This window comes from Zootermopsis nevadensis, unplaced genomic scaffold (assembly GCF_977971745.1).
Source record: "Zootermopsis nevadensis isolate Lab colony 2312 unplaced genomic scaffold, Znev_1.0 Znev_ptg000023l, whole genome shotgun sequence".
Classification (NCBI taxonomy): Eukaryota; Metazoa; Arthropoda; class Insecta; order Blattodea; family Termopsidae; genus Zootermopsis; species Zootermopsis nevadensis.
Window position 1 is genome coordinate 6,268,366 of NW_028259155.1, and position 21,206 is coordinate 6,289,571.

Below are 21,206 nucleotides of genomic sequence, written 5' to 3' on the forward strand. Positions count from 1 at the left end.
CGATTTTGTAGGTGTTTCTTATACTCGAGTATGATACGCGGTCTCCGAGCCGAGATATTAGCCCGATAGAGATTGGTTTCATTTTGTTCCGCATTCCGTGTAAAAGCACACGGTTCATTGCAGGATAATAAAATACAAGTCCCGGTTTGAATTAAATTTAAATACGCAGGCACACCAACGCTTAGAAATCGTAGCATTCTAATCTACATTCGACATTCAGACTGGGTATGTGCAATTTCTATTGTATAAATTAACTCAAATTTAATTATTCGTGTTTTCCGTCTAATCACAATTGTATATAAATAAAATTTATGCATAAAATATTAAAATATCATTTACATATTTGGTACATCTTTTTACTACATGTTTCGGTTACATCGAACCATCTTCAGGTGTAAAGTTAAAAGATTATAAGATTATAATTTTTAACTTTTAACTTTACACCTGAAGATGGTTCGATGTAACCGAAACATGTAGTAAAAAGATGTACCAAATATGTAAATGATATTTTAATATTTTATGCATAAATTTTATTTATATACAATTGTGATTAGACGGAAGAAAACACGAATAATTAAATTTCAATTCACAATATGACGCAATTATATCAACTAACTCAAATTTATAATTGTTCTACCAAAATCAAGATTTATTGGAGTCCCTGGTTCGAGTTTCGACAGTTCGTGTTCCTATAACCTCCTCGCAACATTTTTCATTTTACCTCTGCCAGAAATCAGTGTTCGATATAAATACATATTTTACGTTGCGGATAAACTGCGTTCTCCATATACCACACCATGGTTCCTCTCAGGCAGGGTAGCTCCCAACGTGATGCCAAAACACACTTCTCAAAATCAATTCGTTATTACTGGATAATAAAATCAAGCATTCCTAGAATATTTTACAGATATAAAACTTCAATACGTTCAAATTTACCTGATACAACTATGGATGTAGCATTGACAATCAATGGAATCCCTTTAGATACGTCTTTCTTCACTAATTCTGTAAAGTATATCAAGTTGTGTATTCAGCTAACTACGTTTCACTGTTAACAAATCTATTTTCTGTATTCTTTACAGTTTTGACAATGTTCAGCATTTGCGAGGGTTACTACAAAACAAAGACCGATATTCTATGTTAAATGATTATAATATGCATCACGTTGAGACGCGGTACGGAACACAGTCTGAAGCAGCAAACACCGCGCATGCGTAAACACAAGCACCACCGCGCATGCATGAACACAAGCACCACCGCGCATGCGTGAACACAAGCACCACCGCGCATGCGTGAACACAAGCACACACAAGTCAAGCATACGTCATTTCCAATACGAAAAAAAGCCAGTGCAGGGTTAGGTAGGAGTTAACAGCTGTAAGCAAAGCGGGTTGAGGCACACGCACACACTCACCTGGCTGGACATCATTTGACTATGCGGGGGTGGGGGCTGAGGGTGGGGGGATGGCTGTGAAGACGGATGCGTCGGCGGTGATGGCCTCATGGTCGAGTTCTGGAACAAAGCAGCCACAGTTGTTGAACGGTGAACAGTGAACAACACAGACAGGGCAGGGTGGTATAGGCAGCAATGTTCACAAGACACAGGAAAACAGCACACAGCCACATCCACCCGTGTGACGACGAGACTGCAGTTCATCGACATCGCGACATTTTACAGGAAAACTGCCAGACATCTGACGAGCCACTGCCATTTCCTCGTCAGGTAACAAATTACAACTCCCTGTTGCAAGCATTACCACAAAAAAAGCTTCTAACGTCGGATGATAAATACGCTGTATGAACCTGTAACAAGGAGGAATCGATCGTGGTCTATTTAGACGTACTTCGTTGTAATGCAGTTACAGAGAAATTGTAACAACATTGGACTACTTAAGATTCGAATACCAGAATGGTGGCTTACGACTCTATCTAGAAGTTGATGCGACAATTCATTCAGAAAACAATGCAGTTACATGCCTAATCAACAGAAGAGGGCCGTCATAATGTCAAAAATCGCACGGTAAATATTTAATAAAACTCGATTCCTACTGCTTATACTTTATACGTGCTTTGTGTACATATAAGAGAACCCACAATGTAAAAAAAATCAATCTGTCCAACTAATAAATTTGTATGTTGAATCCAAAAAAGTTGTTTTGTCGAAAATTGTTCTGTGTATGGCCTACATATACAGGTGAGCCAACATCCCTGTCCTTATACTTGGTAATAAAGGCATACATTGAAACTTATTTTTGGATATTATTTCTAAAATGAAACATTTCCGATCCCATGTTCATAGGAATATTTTTTTCTTATTTTTAATCCTGGAACACGCACACGAAAGTTTGTAAACATACTTCTGACTCACCCTGTATACATGGGATTTCATGTTCAATGATCGTGTAGTCACTGTGCACATTTACCGTAGTACTTAGGTCTGGTGAGAAGTCATTCTGATATGAATGAGATGATCAGTGTGGATCGCTGAGCTATACAGTGAATGAGACCGAAATAGCTTGCGTCTATTTCCATAAGGGCGGTGACCTTACTACACACAGCTGCTATGTACATAGAAACGTGTGCTATGATTTCGATGAATCATTTCCAAAGGATGTCTAACCACGGAGCTCACTATACTTAACTCTAACCTAACCTGATTTCCGATTAAACTGCGCCCTATGAGCACAGGGATAATGTCTCCAATGAACCACAGCGAAACTGTTATAGTAGATAAACAATTTCAATGACATTTGGTCTCCAAAATCACCGGACTTCTTTCCATTTCAGCTCGCAGAATTTGGAAACCTTTTACACGAAAATAACACCAGAAAAGTTATTACTTTTGTTTAAAGACTACGACATTGTGATTAATTCATTTAAATACCTGACTTTTTTCATTTCATGTCGAAATCTTATGACTTTGTGGTGATCGGAGCAATAATAACGGAATTTGTGACAGCATAAGCTCCGACGATTACAAAAAAAAGTCGAAAGAGAGAGAGGCTTTTGGACAATTATTAATAACACTAAGAAGCAGGTTACAACAAAAGCGACAACTAGTTTGTGGGTGCAAAAGCTTCCAACTTATATTTTCAAATATTTGACGTAAAAATATGCATTTTGCGTATTAAAGCAATGTTGTGGTCCCTTCATCTCTCTTCGCTCTCGCTAGCTAGACCTTGAAGAACACCCAACAAGCATTGCTTGGTGAATGCTTAGAGAATTAGCGCGTGATTACTGGGGTCATTTCTAACTTATGCATATTTGAGGCCTGCTGTCTGTACCTTTGTCTTTATTTGGGAGATCAGCACAAAAGTTGGGCACCGCGTGTATGACGCATAACGAATGTATGAAACGAAACACGTACAAAATGCCATCTGTTGCCGATCCCATTAACTAAATGCACCAAGAAGTTTAAATATTAAATAGTAATATTTATAAAATTAGGTCTTGTAACTTGTAAACAAACAAATTCTACTTCAGGAAATGCTTCGATATTTCAATCATCTCGCAAACTATGCAAATGTTTGTCTGAATATCCACTTTGTTGGTGTGAAATGTAGGTTATTTCGCTAAGACACAAACAACGCCAAAGCTTCTGATACGAAAGATGTCACACTCCCACGTGCAACGAATAAACGTTTCCCAATGAAAATTTTCCTTTCTTGGGCGGGGATAATAAAATACAACGGAATCACATGACACGTATCTTATTTAAGGATGCAGTATCAACTACCAAAGCATGTGGCACCTCTAATTACATGGGCGAAACAATTTGGACTGGCTTTAGAGGGCAAGACTTAGGACGGTCTTGTAACAAACTCAATTACGGGGTGACATGCAGTATGCCTACACACAGGGGAACAAGAGATGCGGGAAGAAATTTGTTAAACAAGTAAAAGACTTGTTACACAACTGTTGGACACCTTTTGTAAGTTTTGTCATAGTATACTCTTTAGGAGTATTGTCAGGGTGATTAAGTCCAGAAGAATGAGATTGGCGGGGCATGTAGCGCGCTTGGATGGCACAAGAGGTGTGCATCAGGTATTAGTTGGGAAGTCTGAGGGGAAGAGACCTAGACGTAGATGGGAGGATAATGTCAGGGGGGATCTATGGGAGATAGGAGTTGAAGGAGACTGGATTTTGTTGGCCCAGGACAGAGTCCGGTGGAGGGCTTTGGTTAATTCGGTGATGAACCTTCGGGTTCGGTAAGCCAGTTAGTTAGTTAGTTAGTTATACTCTTAAGGAATATGAAGCATCTTTCAGCCGATTTCTGTTATAATTTCTGAAGAAAGTTCGATTCTACAGGAAAGCAGTGTTATTGAATTCGTTTTGGGGGTCACGTTTTCAGATTACAGCGTTCGTCGAATATTCCGACATGGCGACCATGCGCACTTCAGACACTGTGGCAACACTAGCGCCAATCACTGAACGGATTCCTAAACAACCTAGTACGTAGCTTGTTCAATAGAACAGACGAGTGCCAGTCACTTCCGTGTCCACGTGAAGTAGTGGCGCCACTATCGTGAGAATTACCTTAACGTTTCGTGTTATCTTTTGTACGTTTACGAGTAAACTTCTTTGTATGTTTAACAAATAAGTTGAAATCAATCCCATGTGTTCTAACGCCACATTATGTAAATATTTCTTTGTACGAATTAATACAGTTTGAAGTCAACAACTCAACACAATTCGTAATGCGTTTATGTTTCTTTATCAGAGCTAATTTAGCAAGTATTTTTAAGTTTAATTCATCAGAACTGCTGATACTTTTACAAACTGGTAGATACAAGAGACTAACAACACTGGAACAATTTAATGTGCGATGTTTCCGCGGGAACGGGGTTACTGTTTTCATAAACAACCTCCGTCACGTGACTCACGGGGATTCCCCATATTTTCCTTCCCAACCTTTAACTACAACGCAATATTACTTTGAACGTATTTGTTAAAACACTACATTAAGCAGATTTAGAGCCATATACCTTTTGACAAATCCCATACATTCCGTCCACAACGTCCATTCACGATGCCTGGGTGCAACCTTTTTCAAACCCCACGAAACAATCCCAGAGAAGTTGAGACGCTCAGGTGGAAAGAACTACAACAGCCTTTTAATGGCTATAAAGTTAACTCTGGTCTTAACAAAAGCTCGCTCGTCCCTGAGCCGAATAAATCTTATTTATTTCTAAGTTCCATTTTATCTTCCTTCCATCCACACGTGGGTCTTCCAAGCGCTTTGTTCTCTGCACATGTTGCGACTAAAAGCACGCCAATGTCTTTCTCATACCCCGCCCACCACAGCACCAGATCCGTGTGATCGCTATACCGATGACTTTCAACAGAAATTATCGAGGCCAAAGATGCTATCCGCAATTATTAATTTAAAAAACGTCCAATAGAAAACTACCGGGAAGCGGGCAATTCTAACGCTGTTATTTAGAGTGTTGCAGAGGTAGATACAATTTCTTCCAACTCACATACTAAACGTAAAAGAAACGACACACTTTAATAACACGTACTTAAGAACACGCGACTTTTTTGTTGCACAGAAAGACACGTGTCTAACACCCGTCACCATCACAACCCAAAACACAGTACGTCCTTCAAAAGAAACCACAATATATTTTTGAGATGCGTAAAATTTATTCAGTAACGTAATAGTTCTTTTGTTCGCTTAATTAAATCGACATGCTAACAGACTTATCGACTAACCACCCACCCTCTCGATTCAAGAACGGACAAAATAGAAAACATTTTCACTTGTCTCATTTAATTATAATCCTCCGTGATATTCCTGTAATTACTACGAGAATAATAAGATGTCTGTCTTTTGGGTTAATGAGTCGTAGAGTCTGGTATAAGTTTACCGACGTTTCAGAGGACCTTGAATCAGCAATGACCTCTGAAACGTCGGTAAACTTATACCAGACAATATGTCGCATAAACCCAAAAGACAGTCATCTTAAAACTCCACCGTGAAAACCTCAAAATCATACTAGAATAGTTTAAAGCAGAGTTTAAAACCAATTACAATTATCTCCTTCCTTCAAGCCAATTTAAATATAAAATACAAATTTTTATTACAGGTTTTACTTAAACAGCTTTTAATCAGCCAAATCAGTTTCATGGTTACATGGTTCAAGATTAAATCAAATGTACAGTGTATTTCCTTCCTTAGGCCGAGACTATTATCAATAGCCGATGTAATGAACCAGCAGACCCTCATTTCTTCTTCGTTGCTTCTCGAATGTTTAATACCCGATCTGTTACTTTGAAATTCACACTTTTTTTTTTCCAAACGAATTTCGTCTGCGTATGGAGTAAAACATGACAGAACAAAACCCAATCAAATGTTGAAGTCGATATCAGTGTCATTTCTCCATAAATACCAAGTATAAAACCAGTTCCACTTGCCTCTTCATAATTAATTAAAGTAACGGGATTTTATCCTCTGAAATGACAATTTTTCCAAATTAAATAATTTCGTGAATCTCAAAACGTATTGTTTTACGTTGTACTTTGAATGAACGCTCAGCGATTTATAATTGTTCTCTTTAACAGCGATTTCAGCCTCCGATCAGGTACTAACGACTAAGCACTATATGCCCATTACTGTTAACGCCAATTGCTTTAAAAAGCTGATTAAATAATTTTTCCCACATATTCAAATATAACCCTACGGATATCTGGAAATAAATCAAATTTCTCACTTTGACGAAGTTAATTCTAAGTATATTGTCCGTTACGAAACTCTGAGATAATTTTGTTATTCTTTCGACTAATCAGTTTTAATTTTCATATATTTTCTTTTGTTCTTTTAATTTCACGTCTCAGGATTCTTGGCTCGAATTCTGCCTTTCTTTAACGATGGCTGTTAACAATTATTCTTTCTAAGCTCCGCTCCCGTCAGTTCTGCAATTTGCGTAACATCTTCGTTTCTCTGGGTCTTGCAAATTGTGAGCCCTCTTGTGAGATTCACACGAAACATTCTTACAAAATACAAACCCGATATTCCGAATTGTACTTTTCTAGTTGTATTCATTTTATTAAATACATATTAGACATATATACTGGACGCACAGACTAGATGAAAAAAAGGTCCTCTGCCCCGTCGGGGATCGAACCCTGGTTGTCCGGTCCATAATCAGTTACTACACTGACTGATCTACAATGAAAGCTAGGCAGAAAATCTCTGGCAAAAGAACAGCTTGGCCCTGTTGAAATGTTCGTGACCGATCGTTTCACAAGGTTGATAAATTGCTCCCTATGTTCAAAGTGTACTTACAGGGAAGAATCCTGGAGGCATGGGTCCACCAGGTAAGCCATCATTTGGCGGCATTTGACCCAACGGACTGGGCGCTGGGCCGGCATTCTGTAACAAAATCTTAATTAGACAAAATACTTGTACTTTCGATTGAAAAAGTAATGCAAATTGAAAGAGAAAAGCAAAAACAAGTTCTTCAAAAATACACGTCTAAAATGACCGTTATTTCCACCTCTGTCTGATCTCCATAAACATACAGAGTGATAGAAAAGTCAGAAAAGCCATTTTAAAATATTTACTGATGGTTGCAACTCAATACAATTCGACTGGATTAATAAATACACAGTAGCGCTGTAACTTCACAAGGGCCCGTGTAGGTCACGTGCAACCGACTCGCGCAAGTTCGTCAATTGTCGTCAACACTCGGAAGTGCAAGATGACTGTTCACAAGCGCAACGCTGTTCATTGTCGAACGCAGGGCATCGGGGCTAGAGTACAAGATTCTCCCTTATCAAATAAATGGACTATATCTGATCTGGTGAATCATTTCCGTGGCAAGACAAAAAAATTGGTGGCAATAAGTTGGGACATACTCGTCGAATTCTGTTACACTCTGTGAATTTCACTGAGAAAACTCTCTCTTCAGAATGTAAATGTTGGTACTTGTGGGTAATCGGGACACATCGCTTTAAAAAATATGTTAGGTTAGGTTAGGTTAGGTTAATGTGTGTGGATAAATGACAATACTTGAAAGTTATTATATTTTATTTGAATAAATGACAAATTATGCATGATATGTTGTTGTTACAACCTGTCTCTGGAGGCCAAAATTCGCTTATAGATTTAACATGGTACAGAACAGCAATAAATAACTGAACGAACTAACAGATAACAACAACAGAGCATGCGCAGTTTTCCGTCCAATCCAGGTCCAGATATTCGACTCTCCCGTTTTGTGTCCCGATAATCAACAAGTACCCAAATAATTTATAACTTGATGAATATAGTGCAAAAGTCGTGGAACCTAGCAAGTAAAAATGAGTTCAGAAATGCATATGCTTTACACACTTTATTCGAGGGGGGGCACAAAGTTTTCTTTTTACGATGATGCATGGTCCCATCTAAGTAGATAAGTTAATAGCCAAATGGCAGAATATGGAGTGCTGAAAATCCGTGTACCTTCTATGAAAGACAATTACACTCCTTAAAATTCGAAGTCTGGTCAGCTGTCGCCCGACGGAGGATAATTGGTACCATTTTCTTCAGCTCAACGTTAACCGGAATTGATTATAAATTCCATTCCTCTTTTTGGAAGTTAGCGAATACGACTGCTGTTTCGGCAAGATGGGACTATGACGCATTGAGCACATTTAACAATCTGGATGCAGAATGAATCTTTGGTGGTCGCATTATTTCTCGAAAATTATATCCTCTTCAATCACCAAATCGATAGCGAATGGATTTCATTCTTTGGGGATTTTGAACGTTAACGTACAAAAACAATATGCACATGTAGAATTTGAGGTTTTCACGGTGGTGAGTCTGAAGATGGCTGTCTTCTGGGTTGTTGCGCCGTGTAGTCTGGTAGATGTCCACCAACGTCTCAGAGGTCATGCTGCCTCCATCATCAGGGCAACAACCCAGAAGACAGCAAACTCCACAATTTGCACACATAGTAAAATTTTAAACAAAATAATGAACTCTCTATTTCACACGTCACTAAAAAAACCTCTTCATTGGGGTGCATCAGACATGAGAAAAAACAATACACGCATCTCTGGACGCGACATTTTCCCTTGATTACAGTGTTAACTCATTTCTTGACAAACGTGTGCCAAGAGTGGGATGTGCAACTTTTCTATAGCCCTGAAAATAAAATTCAAACCAATGGCCTTAAAACACATCCATATGCCATAATGCAGTGGTATTCAACCTTTTTTGTTCGCGTACCCCCCAGATATAATTTCTCTTCAACTTTGTATCCCCAAAGTTGTTGGTGTATAATCTACATCTAAAATAAATTAAATAAATTACATTCAAAATAATGTATTAAATCTGGCCCTGATTATTCAGAGCTGATCATAAAATAATATTTTTGTCACGTACCCCCGGGGGTACGTGTACCCCAGGTTAAATACCACTGCCATAATGGACTTCAAAGGGTCACCGTTCCCGTAAGTTGCAGTTCCAGATATCCGCGTTCACCGTCAGACTTCGCTAGAATCTGGCCTCATGTTACCAGTCGATGTTCAGTATAATGAAGGACAAACTATTTGGCGCGTGAACGACCGTTGCTATGCCCTGGACAAAACCGTGAGCTTGGCCTACTTCACTGGCTTGTGGGTAGACGGAAAACAGAATCGCGCGCCATGTGAACCGAAGCCACAAACACAGGTATTGGGACTGCGGCTGGGAAAGAGCGTTAGTACGTGCTTTCTTGCCTGCTACTCGTCTGTGTCCTCTGATCCCATTACTAGTTGCGGACACTGAACGCACAGATTTGCCCCCGAACACCGTGCGTCTCGTTGCAAGACGGGTTCAAGGACAGTAAGTAACCTTGCGACGCAGTGAATTTGCAAAATGCTGTGTGTTTGTATTTATATATTCACATTCAAAACTAAGAATATGAAATGAGCAATTTAGGTTAGGTTACCTAACAAAATATTACAGGACACTGAACTCCATTTGTCAAGAGGACCTAAGCATGTGGCTAGGATTGGAGAAGTCGCCGACCGAGAAATTTTTATAATATCCATTAGCCGCGGAAGTTGTTAAATCTTACGTAAGTAATTCAAAACTTTCGTGGGAGAACGCCTTGGAAGGAGCCCACCCGGAAGACCAAAAAGTAGATGGAAGCCACCAATAGGTTGGACCTTGGGAATCAGAAGTACGTGGAAATGGCTCGCGATTGCGCCCACTGGCGGGTTCTGATAAAACAGTGCTCGTTTAAAAAATAACGGACGCCATTATCCTCCAAAAATGTTTTTGGATTCGATTATCAGATATGCCTAAAAATTTGGCTGTTTCATATAAAACTTATTACGCTTTTGTAAATTTATGTTAACAATAAAAGAATAACATCAAACCTCTCGGTTCACTGTTGAACATTTTCGTGAGTCTCTCAACGTAACATACCGGGATCATTTCGAACAAACCACGGCTGCTTCATTTCATATATTCTCTACTTTTTCGTAACAGCGCTCACTCTCGACACCACGTGACTTCGGCAGTAGTTAGTGTCATAAAATATTTTTCTTGTGCTGACTTAAAGACCTAAATACTGAATTCCGTTCCAAAACGTACCATGCAATATACATCACATTCTAGCCGAGATGATTCATCCCCACTGTTTATACAAATCCCCGCCCTCCAATCATGAACATGTAAGGCAAGTCGATTCATAGTTCTTGATTGTACACGCTGCACTCAGTAGATGGCTCTACTGTAGCCAAACAATGCGCCTCTGGCGGAACTTCTTGGATACTACTCAGTACCTTCCGTGGAGGAGAACGAGCTACTTCAGCTCCCAGTATTCTGTTCCTTTTTCCACGTGCCTTTTTTTAGTCGAAGCAGCCATTGGTCCTATAAAGCCGACACGAAATGTGTTTTATCCAAGATTTACGCTATGCATACATCATTATAAGATTCCATGGATCCACAAGTTGTTCAAATGACAGAGTTAGGTGTGGAATAAGTCATACTGTCACATTTTGGTATCACTGTGGTATGGCGTGGGCATTGGATTCCTTCTCTGTTGAAAAAAACGACATAACAATAGGTCTTCTGAATTATGTGGCTCCAGAGGAAAATACATAAAAGCGGCAAGCCATAAAAATATCTTTCATGGACATAAAAACAAGTTTAACCTTGCATTCGATAAGTTCTTCATCAAACATCTCAAGGTCATACAAAACAGTACGAATTGCGAGTAGCACTGTTTCCCCCCCTCCAATTTCAAAACGAGTTCAGTGCGGTAGGCTTAATGCTCAGCAGTTTTGATGGTTGCGTAGCGTCACTAGACATGTTTTGACTCATGCATATCTCCATACTTGATTGTAAGAAACTCCACTACATCCAATGCTAGACGCATGCACTAAGATATCAAAGTGACGGCTTGGGGTCCCGCATTTTGAGGGGATAAAAATATACACAGTATATTTATATTCCCATTACATAACTGTATTATTGCAGAGCATTATAACACGTCATTTCGGTTAGTTAAAAAATCATTAGGTCAAAAACAGAAATTCTAAAGACGATTTCTGCTACAATCCTTCAAAACGCATATCAAAATCACTCACGATTTAATCAACAGCATCACACCATCTGCAGTGAAGCTTTGTGGTCAAGTTTCTGCTTTGCCGACAACAGAAAGAAAATGGATGCTTCATATATAGTCCTGTTTCTCTCACAAGCGTCTGGCCTTCAAAAGGTCATCTTGAGACCACGTAGTTGTCGAATTGTTTTATAGACGGACGCAAGACTAATGCAATTTTTATCTGCGGGCAATTTTTTTTAATTTGCATTTTCAATTTTACGTATATATATATAGACAGCTAAATGTGACTGAGAGAGAATTGACGAAACGTTATCTTGAAATTTATGTCAAAATTGAAAATTGTTTGAATAAGGAGAGTCCATTATCATAGAATGCTTTTAACCTCAACATTCTCAAACCCCTTCTCACCTTGGAGTAGTGAATACACGTGTGAGTCCTACCACACGTGGAGTGGACATAACAAGTACCAAGCCACCCGATGTAATACAAGCAACGAAGTGTAGATTGGACAAAGAAGCCGTGAAATACATAAATATTATCTAGCATAAATATGTTATCTAATTCGCAGTGTACACTTTTATTAATTTCTATTAATCATGATGTTTATTTCGAATCTGTTATGCATTTATGAACAAAATATGCAAACATCGAGGCACTGATGAAGGTCCTTTCGGAGCCGAAACGTATTTGGTGACGTAAATGAATGCCAACAAGTACAGAAACCAGCTATTTCTCGTAATATTTCGAGATGTAGTGGGCTCGAGAAGTGATTAATTAAAATACGTAAATCACTTCTGTGGATGCTCTGATCACAAATTAATCCGTCGACCAGGCCAAGTCATCCATCCGCGGGACACCGCAAGTTTGCGTTCCTCTCATACCAGCGCGGTTTTCGATAACATACGATACATCGATATAAAGTTACATTGCGTTAAATAGTCGTGCACAGTGGATGCTGGATTCGCCCGTATGAAATACTGTAACTTTGTACCGCGCTGGTTTGAGAGAGCCTTTGTTCTTTCTAAGGTAGGTAACACTGACACTTCCCTGTGTCACGCGGTCTATTCATCCGCATTCCAGAAACTATTGTGCCTGCAAAAAGTAGGTCAGTTCAGGCTCTCGAGTAAAACAAACGGAATACGAATTACTTGACTGTCAGAACATAAAATGACAACTGTGATGTCTAGGCAAACATTTTTTGTGCATCTAAATAAATCTGGGGGGAAAAATACATTTATTTCCGATGTATGATTAGTCTTTAAAAGTATTAAAAATATATTAAAATTGGCCGTCAATCACAATATAAAATAATTAAAAGATTAAAATATAATTTTACGTTCCGTATCGAGTACTCGATTTATATTTTTAATACTATTTAAATAAATCACAATATGACGCACATACAATACCTTTAAAAGTATGTATAAAGAATTTTTCTGCAGAATGTGACCAACTTTGAGTCATGAATGAGCTATTTGTTTAACTGACTTTTTTGCTTTATTTACAGTTCGGGACTTGACATGTGGACCTCGAAGTCTCGGTGACAAGACCGGCCTATCAACACGGTACGTATTGTAATTCTATTAACCACAACATGAACATGACATCAGATGTGACGCAAACTCCATGGAGTTTCCTTTCCACCTGTTAACATTTTTCAACGTGAGAATTGCAGTGCGTATTAAGTTACTACCTGTGGGTCTGCAGACAAAATCTGGGAAAGAACACATCTGGCATCAATACCAGGACTGCACCACTTTCCATTTCAAATTTGAGTACACCTAATCATATTTCGTCTGCGAATCTGTAGGATGTATAGCACGAGGACGCTGTAAACGTTCTCATGCATGCTGAATAAGGGTGGTGAGTTACCTAATAAGTATAAAATACGAATATGAGTAAAACAGGTTGTGAAGATAGGGGAATTACCAAATTGACTCGGATGTCTTCGGATTTTAGCATCACAGACCGTCACGATATCAGGCGATTTAGGCCTTCATTGGAAATCCTTCTTTAAGAATATGTTCGAAGGCATCCCGTGTTAAACTTGCCTGTGTAAAAACCATGTGATTTTAGCGGGTTCTTTCTTAGTACAGATTAAGGCTCGAAGAAACATAACGAAATCCTCATTTCCATCTCAATTAAGCAGAAACGACACGCAAAATCTCGCTTGAAACCAAAACACCTCTCTCTCTCTCTCTCTCTTCTTCTTCTTCCCCCCCCCCCCCCCCAAAGACAAAACTGATTCAAAACATTTCAATATAAGTGAAGCAGTCTCAATAGCTGTGCAGTTGGTATCAGTGGAACTTTGGAAGACTCGACTTTACTGTGGTTAACCAGGCAAGGCTGGGGGTTCCCCGTTCCAAAAATCAGGTCCAGCACACTTGTACCACGAAACTCAATAGTTCAGGCGGTAATTCTGGTTGAAACAATGCACTGTCAAGCAAGCGCAGAACGGATAGGAACTCATGCACCTTCGCAAAATCATAACCTACGAACGCCTACGCTAGTCAAGGCTGAAGGGAGAGAATAAATCAGTTCTTGTATAAAGTCTTTCCCACATCTGAGACAGACGCGTGTACTCCGCACACAAATTTCAAACTAGCAATTTTGACCTCGCATCGAAAGACATGTTCGAATATCTTTTCAAGTTCTCCTTCATCCAAGCATCGAAATTATGCTATACCCACAGTCACCATATTGCATGCTTCACGGCCACGGAAGAACTCCCCCCTCCCCATGTCAGCAAGTTGACAGAACCGAGTTGCGTAGCTTGTCAGACCTGTCTCCACTCTTTCGGCAAACCGTGGTACTATCGGGCAGAAAAATGTTGTTTTTCGCACGTTCGTTAACATCTGTTGTTTTGTGCATCAAATTCACGTGCGGTGCTACATAGAGCAGTGGTATTCAACCTTTTTTGTTAGCGTACCCCCAGATATAATTTCTCTTCAACTTTGTACCCCAAAAGTTGTTGGTGTATAATTCAAGTTATACATAACATATAATCTAGATCTAAAATAAATTAAATAAACTACATTACTGATTATTCAGTGTTTATCATAAAACAATATAATTTTTTTTAAAATTTCACGTACCCCCTAAGATGTCTTCGCGTACCCCCAGATATAATTTCTCTTCAACTATGTACCCCCAAAGTTGTTGGTGTATAATTCAGGTTATACATAACATATAATCTAGATCTAAAATAAATTAAATAAACTACATTACTGATTATTCAGTGTTTATCATAAAAAAAAATTAAATTTCACGTACCCCCTAAGATGTCTTCGCGTACCCCCGGGGGTACGCGTAACCCAGGTTGAATACCACTGATACAGAGGATAAGCATGAAACGTCCTCTGCTGTTAAAACAGCGAAGCTGGACAGATTAATAAACTCTGCCATTATAAATGAGAATAGGACACAATATTCACAACGTGTTCAGGTTTTTCAGACATTAGTAAACAACCTGGACATTTCAGTAACATAAATTCCCATATTAAACAGTCAAAAAGGAAGGTAACAAACTTTTTAGTTGTACTGTGTCACGTGGTCTCCTTCGCGATGCAGGACCACCAAACACTCCAAAAGATGCACTGAGACGTGGTTTTCGAAAGTCAGAACTTTCAGCTGCAACCAGAATGTAGATAATTTGGTGCACAAATGAAAATTCATATGTAAAGAATAGTTAAAAATAAAGGTACACATTTTTCATGTTTTAAAATAATACGATGCCCCGTCAAATTAACTGCGAAGGTGCAAGACTGCAATGATAAAATTTTGTCCTGTTACAGACAAAAATGTAACAGCAGGTTAAAATGAGAAGTCCTGTAATCCTATAAAACTTCACTGCCCCCCCCCCCCCCCCGTTCGCGTCGCAAAGCAGTGACCTTGAAGCTTGCAATTTCTTGGCGGAGGGTACAGGAAACTGTCTTCTGTCTCGCCTTTGCGAAATCCATCCCAATACACAAAACGAAATTTACATAAAACTATAGGCATTATTTCGAAAATAAATAGATCCATCCTGCCATAGGTCAGCACTTGGAAACAGCTTTTATGCTTTACGGGCAAAAGTATTTTATCCGATCAGCTATTACTACTGGGAAAATCCGCTGACTACCTAAGCGATAATCAATTTCTCAAGAATAATTCCTCTGAATTAGTTCAGTCATCCTACCTCTGGCCTGGTTGCTAAGAAACCACATGATTGCTTTAACACAAGCATATCTATCTACAGCCCACAGACCAGGATTAAATCCCTGCTATGAATTCGATATACGCGCATGCGCAAGATTTCGCGTTGAGTGACGACCCATCCTAAAAGCATTCGTTCCACAACCACTGAACGAACAACAGACGACAGGCTTTCATGTGTTCTAATGGGTACAGCATTAAGTTTACCTCACAGTGGCACAGCGATTTAATCTAGAATATTATCGCAACACCCGCAGAACACAGTACGGGTTCACTCACTACACGCTACTCTCAACTGCTTGATGTTTTCAGTCTGTGTAGTAGCGTAAAACTCTGACGTCATACACTTCCCACCAATAGCAGCCTTCTAGTCCAGCTGATAAGTAACATTCCCCCCGCACCGCACCAGAAACGACTTCCGCCAGCAGGGCTTTTCTCCTGGTCTGTGGACAGTACGTTCACCGCCATTTCGTAGATAGATAACCAATACCATCTAAACCACTGATGGTATTTCCTTGCGGCCCACAGCGGTAAATAATAGACGAGGTATGTTATGTCACGTGCGTTTCTTTCTAACCCAAATTATGACATAATTCTGTTCTTTTACCTGTACACAGACTTACATGTGGCCATTAAGAGGTCAAAGTATTCCTTGCGGAGCTTCAGAAATTAAATGCAGAATACAAAGTTTTTACGGAATATTTTAATTTCGCTATTCTCAATTCAAACGAGCAATTATTTGTATAAGAACACACTTCTTTCGCGTAATTACAGGCTATAATTCACCAAACGTCGAGGCTTCGTATTCAGGAAGTCACGAGTTCTTCACCCGGAACTGCGATCCTGAAGTTTGTGTTATACCCTCAGTCCGGGACACTACCTTTCACACCTAGAACGCTTCCTTCCATATCCCTTCTAAGTCACTGTTTATTAATCATCCTATAATTCCACCTATCCTATCCTATAATCAACGCTACATAGGCCTAGTAGAAGGTAGTTACAGCGTCGTTTAATAAACAATTTGTACACGTTCTGAGAAAAGTGCAGCTATTATATATAAAATACAAAGTCATTGAATTCATTCAAAAACTCCACTACGGAGAGCCTGTCTTAAGAAACTATAAACAATCCAGGTATAAGAATCCTTATGAGCTTTTACTTCCATTTCTATCACCCCCCATGGATATGTTTTCATTTACAAAACCGAGAGTTGCAGTACGACTGTTTCGTAAGAATGTACTTTAAGCAATTTGTAGTACATTACTAGTGTGAAGAGTTTATTTAAATGTTTAAATTCCATCTAGCAAAATGTATTTTTATTTTATACTTAGCGGGGTGGTGCACGGTAGAAGGAACAGCCACTACAGCAGTTGCACGGCGTCTGCACGTGGTGATTTGGAGTGTAGTACTGTTCTGTCCAAAGTAAAGTCAACAGACGTAGGTGTTTCAACGGTGATTTCTATAAGTTTTAATTTGTGTTTTTCAACAGAATGGATAATTTTGCTTCTACCAAACGAACACCGCGCGCGTTTAGGAAATATCGCAACGCTGCGACTACAAGCGCAATGCATGACTCTTTTATCTGTAAGCGTTCTAGTGGCAGGACAGCTCGTCAACTTCCATATAACTGGAAATTCAATTGCGGTGTTCACAAACGCCCTCCACTGAACCCGGTCACATACTTCGAAACTTGCTTGGTCAAAAGAATACACGACTCCAGACGCAACAGGTAGGTGTCCTTTGCAGTACAAGACTTACCCCTGGGTTATCGATCTGTACCAAGTGCGTCGTCTCCCGGAATAAAACTACGATTAATATGAAAAAGTTTTTCATTTTACAGAAATAGTAACTCGTTTCCACACGGCAGTGAAATGTCTGTCAATTCTGGTTAATATAATTAATTAAGCAGTAGCTTTGATGTGAATCAAATTACAAAAGACGTAATATATTTACATGATATTCCTAAAGCTCTTATTTTTTTAATAAATAATTTTTATGTAAAAATACTGTAGACAAACACAACATGTCAACATTCACAATTTAATATTCTCAGCGTCGGGTAAAAACGGAAAATTGACGTTAAAAACTAGTTAACTTCCTTCGTATATTATATCAATACAGTATTACCACTATTCAAAATACAAAGATAGCTAACAAAGTGAGAATGAGAGATGGTCCATATTGTTTATATCATCCAACTTCTTCAGTGCTTCCAAAATTACTCTCGGGGTAAAATAAAACCGTTTAGTTTCTTTTAAACTTATCGTATTATTATTATTATTATTATTTATAGAACAAATCACTAGCAAGTTGGGCTTGGAGATGAAGAAGAAACTAGTGAAGTGTTACGTATGGAGCAGAGACTTGGACACTCAGGAAGAAGGAACAGAAATACCTGGAGAGTTTTGAAATGTGATGATGTTGGAGAAGAATAGAGAAGATCAGGTGGACGGATGGAGTGACCAACGAAGAAGTATTGAGGAGAGTCAACGAGCAAAGAAGCATTCTGCAGGCGATTACACGAAGGAAAGCTAACTGGCTGGGACATATTATGAGAAGGAATGGGTTACTGAGTGATATCATCGAAGGCCAGGTTGAAGGAAAGAGAGGACTGGGAAGAAGACCGACGACCTTAAACAAGGAAAGAAGATGACGTTCCAGGAATTAAAGCGAGAAGCCGAGAATAGGGAAAACTGGAGAGCTCTTTTTGGGCAGAGCAACGGACCTGTCGTAAGACAGAACACTCAATAATAATATGGAACAAAACTTAAATAAGCATTACTATTGCGTCTTTATGTTAGATGATTTTCATGTACGTTAGAATGGCTGACGTCACACTTTTCTCTATGATAGAACTGGAGACAACCTTCTTTCAGGGCATTTCTTATTTTCTAGGTCTCAGTACAACAAATCTGTTCGAAATACTGCACTACCTTGTATTTTGAAACAAAAAATGTCATTTCTTCATCAAATTATCTTAGTGTCACTTCCGACAAGTATCGACCACGTATATCGATTTTAAAATCATCGATTGTAAACCAACTTCCTTGACCAACCTAACCTAACTAAACACCTGAGAAAAATTTCATAATGGCCACTTTTGCCAAAATAATGGTTTAGAAGGAAATTAAAAACAAAACTCTCTCCATCTGTCAGTAGCAACACCACACAAATATAGTTCTTAATGTTGCCACTAGACGGACACAAAGGTTATCCATTCTTACCAACACTTGGCAACGAAAACTAGTTAGTGACCATCTGTATGTAGTTGTTACTCTCAACATGTGGTAGCTATTTTCCTGTTCTTTTGTAAACGTGGCCAGTGATCTCGATCTGATATTAATTGTTTATCTGAAGACAGTAAGTACTGAGGACCCTTCTCACGAGACAAATGACACGAGAGATAAATTGGTACTTCTTTCGGACTGTCTCAAATGAAACAGGCTACGAAATAATGGTTTAAAAAAGTCAGTACCGTTGAGAAACACGTCATTTTTATTTTAGACAATCCCTCTGTGACTCTTATACCAACGGCGGACATTATTTTGTCATCAAATCTGGGTTTTTGATACTCTAAAACCGACAAATGCAAGATGTACATCGACGGTCATAATGATGACTCCTGAATCATCTGCCTTCATGCGAAACACTTATCATCGCTACTTTAATACCAAGAGGGAAAAAAGCGATGTAGTTAAGTTTCTGACCCTCGCTTTTCTGAATGTGGGCATTCGTTTTTGTGCAATCGCAGATTTCTTTGACGTAGAATCTAAAAAAGCAAATGAGAGTACCTTTAGCACTCAGAAGAGTGGTATTCACTGGTTCAGAATTTCGCCAAGAACTTCACCGTCATCTGTGCCATCGAAGCTAATCAAAGACCACAAAGCCTGTGTTACTCCACGGTTTAAAGTATTCCAAGAATAATAATAATGGATGCAGTTCATCTTAAACACAAAATCTTTCTTCACTCGGGTGACGCCATCGATAGATGGTACAGATGTCAGCAACGTTGGATTCAAGGCAGCAATTCGCGTAAACAACTTTGATTCTGGATCGTCTGTAGAAGCTTACAGTGCACCGCTACCACTAAATGGAAGATGGAAAAGTTAATTCCTCCGGTACATAAGAATCGGTGTGATCAGCTTCAACAAACAGCGCTGTTTCTATTCAGATATTTCGTATTTCCTATTGAAAAATATAATTATTTGTATCCAGGGCGATAACTGTACAACTCCATGTTTAAATACATAATAAGAACATTTTAAAAAGTGTCAATAATATCATGAAAAGACCCCAGTTAGCCGTTCCTTCAATGTATACGAGGTGCGATCGAAAGGTTTCCAGACTGCGCCTATAAAAACCCGTACACTTATCTCAGGTATTAAATTCATCCATCACCCTCGAAGTAGTTCCCCTGGGAGTGAACACAACGATCCCAGCGCCGCTGCCAAGCCTGGAAGCATCCCTGGAAATCTTTCTTTGTCAGCCTGTCAAGCACCATCTGCGATTCTGCCTGAATCTCTTCTATCGTCTCAAATCTCCTTCCCTTTAGCTGAATTTTCATCTTTGGGAAGGGGAAGAAGTCACACGGCGAATAAGGAGGGTGCGGGATGACGGCCATGGTGTTTGAGGTCAAAAACTGCCGAACTTTGAGGACGGTGTGCGCTGGCGCGTTGTCATGATGCGTCGCATGTGGAGTTCTTCCTTTAGAATCAGCTGACAGGTCCCATAGCCTATCCCAACAATGTCGCACAAGTCGTTGATGGTACGACGTCGATCTTCGTGAATGGCCTGCCGAATCTTCGTAACATTTTCGGGCGTTGTGCTCGAAGATGGTCGTCCAGAACGCTCGTCATCATCGACAGAGGTTCGGCCATTTTTTAAACGTGAATGCCACACAAAAGTTTGTGCACGACCCACTGCGGACTCCCCAAATGCTTGCTTTAGCATTTCATAGGTTTCCGTAGCCGTTTTGGCGAGTCTTTGGCAAAATTTGATGCACACGCCATTCCGAAATCGAAGGAGGGTCGGTGTAATGCACTACCAAAACGCCCGTAACTAAGAAACAAATGCTAATTCGATGATGGCGGCTGGCACACTGATTCACTATGAATGTAGGCCGCACCCCCTAGCGGCAGAAGCTCGTACAACATCCGGTTCGCTCTCTATTGACGCAGTCTGGAAAGACCTGCTCTGATTCCGTGACTTTTATGGATTATCTCGGAAGTGCAGGTCTTCAATTATAATTGAGAAAACATTTGTTCCTTCACGATACTTAACTTAATTCCGCTTTTAACGAAGATTAATCTTACTCTACAATTCATAACCACACTTTTACTCACTGTCGGACGCTGTTAAAACAGCCATTTTGCCTGTAAATCCTTAAGCCCTAAGTTTCAAACACGGGTTTTCCAATCAGCTTTTAAACAAATTTAAGGAATCTAAATCTATCGATACAGTACAGTA

The 21,206-nt window shown here is 39.4% G+C and overlaps 1 protein-coding gene and 1 long non-coding RNA gene across 14 annotated transcripts in view; one reads left to right on the top strand and one right to left on the bottom strand.

The window, feature by feature from the left end:
• Positions 1–21,206, bottom strand: part of Ssdp (Sequence-specific single-stranded DNA-binding protein) — a 167,003-nt gene that overhangs the window by 57,004 nt on the left and 88,793 nt on the right. For 10 of the 11 annotated variants that reach the window (XM_087354318.1, XM_022073940.2, XM_087354319.1 and 7 more), the window contains exons 6-7: positions 7,289–7,375; positions 1,415–1,513 (exon numbers count right to left, since the gene is read on the bottom strand). In XM_087354318.1, the coding sequence (XP_087210444.1) occupies positions 1,415–1,513; positions 7,289–7,375 (186 nt within the window). The remainder of the gene's footprint in view (positions 1–1,414; positions 1,514–7,288; positions 7,376–21,206) is intronic. The other variant, XM_022073944.2, reaches the window with a different exon arrangement.
• The window catches only part of LOC147872870 (uncharacterized), a 108,939-nt gene that overhangs the window by 19,112 nt on the left and 68,621 nt on the right, over positions 1–21,206 (top strand). For 2 of the 3 annotated variants that reach the window (XR_015536647.1, XR_015536646.1), the window contains exon 2: positions 13,054–13,111. This is a non-coding gene — a long non-coding RNA (uncharacterized LOC147872870). Of the gene's footprint in view, positions 1–1,082; positions 1,169–13,053; positions 13,112–21,206 lie in introns of those variants that run through there. The other variant, XR_015536649.1, reaches the window with a different exon arrangement.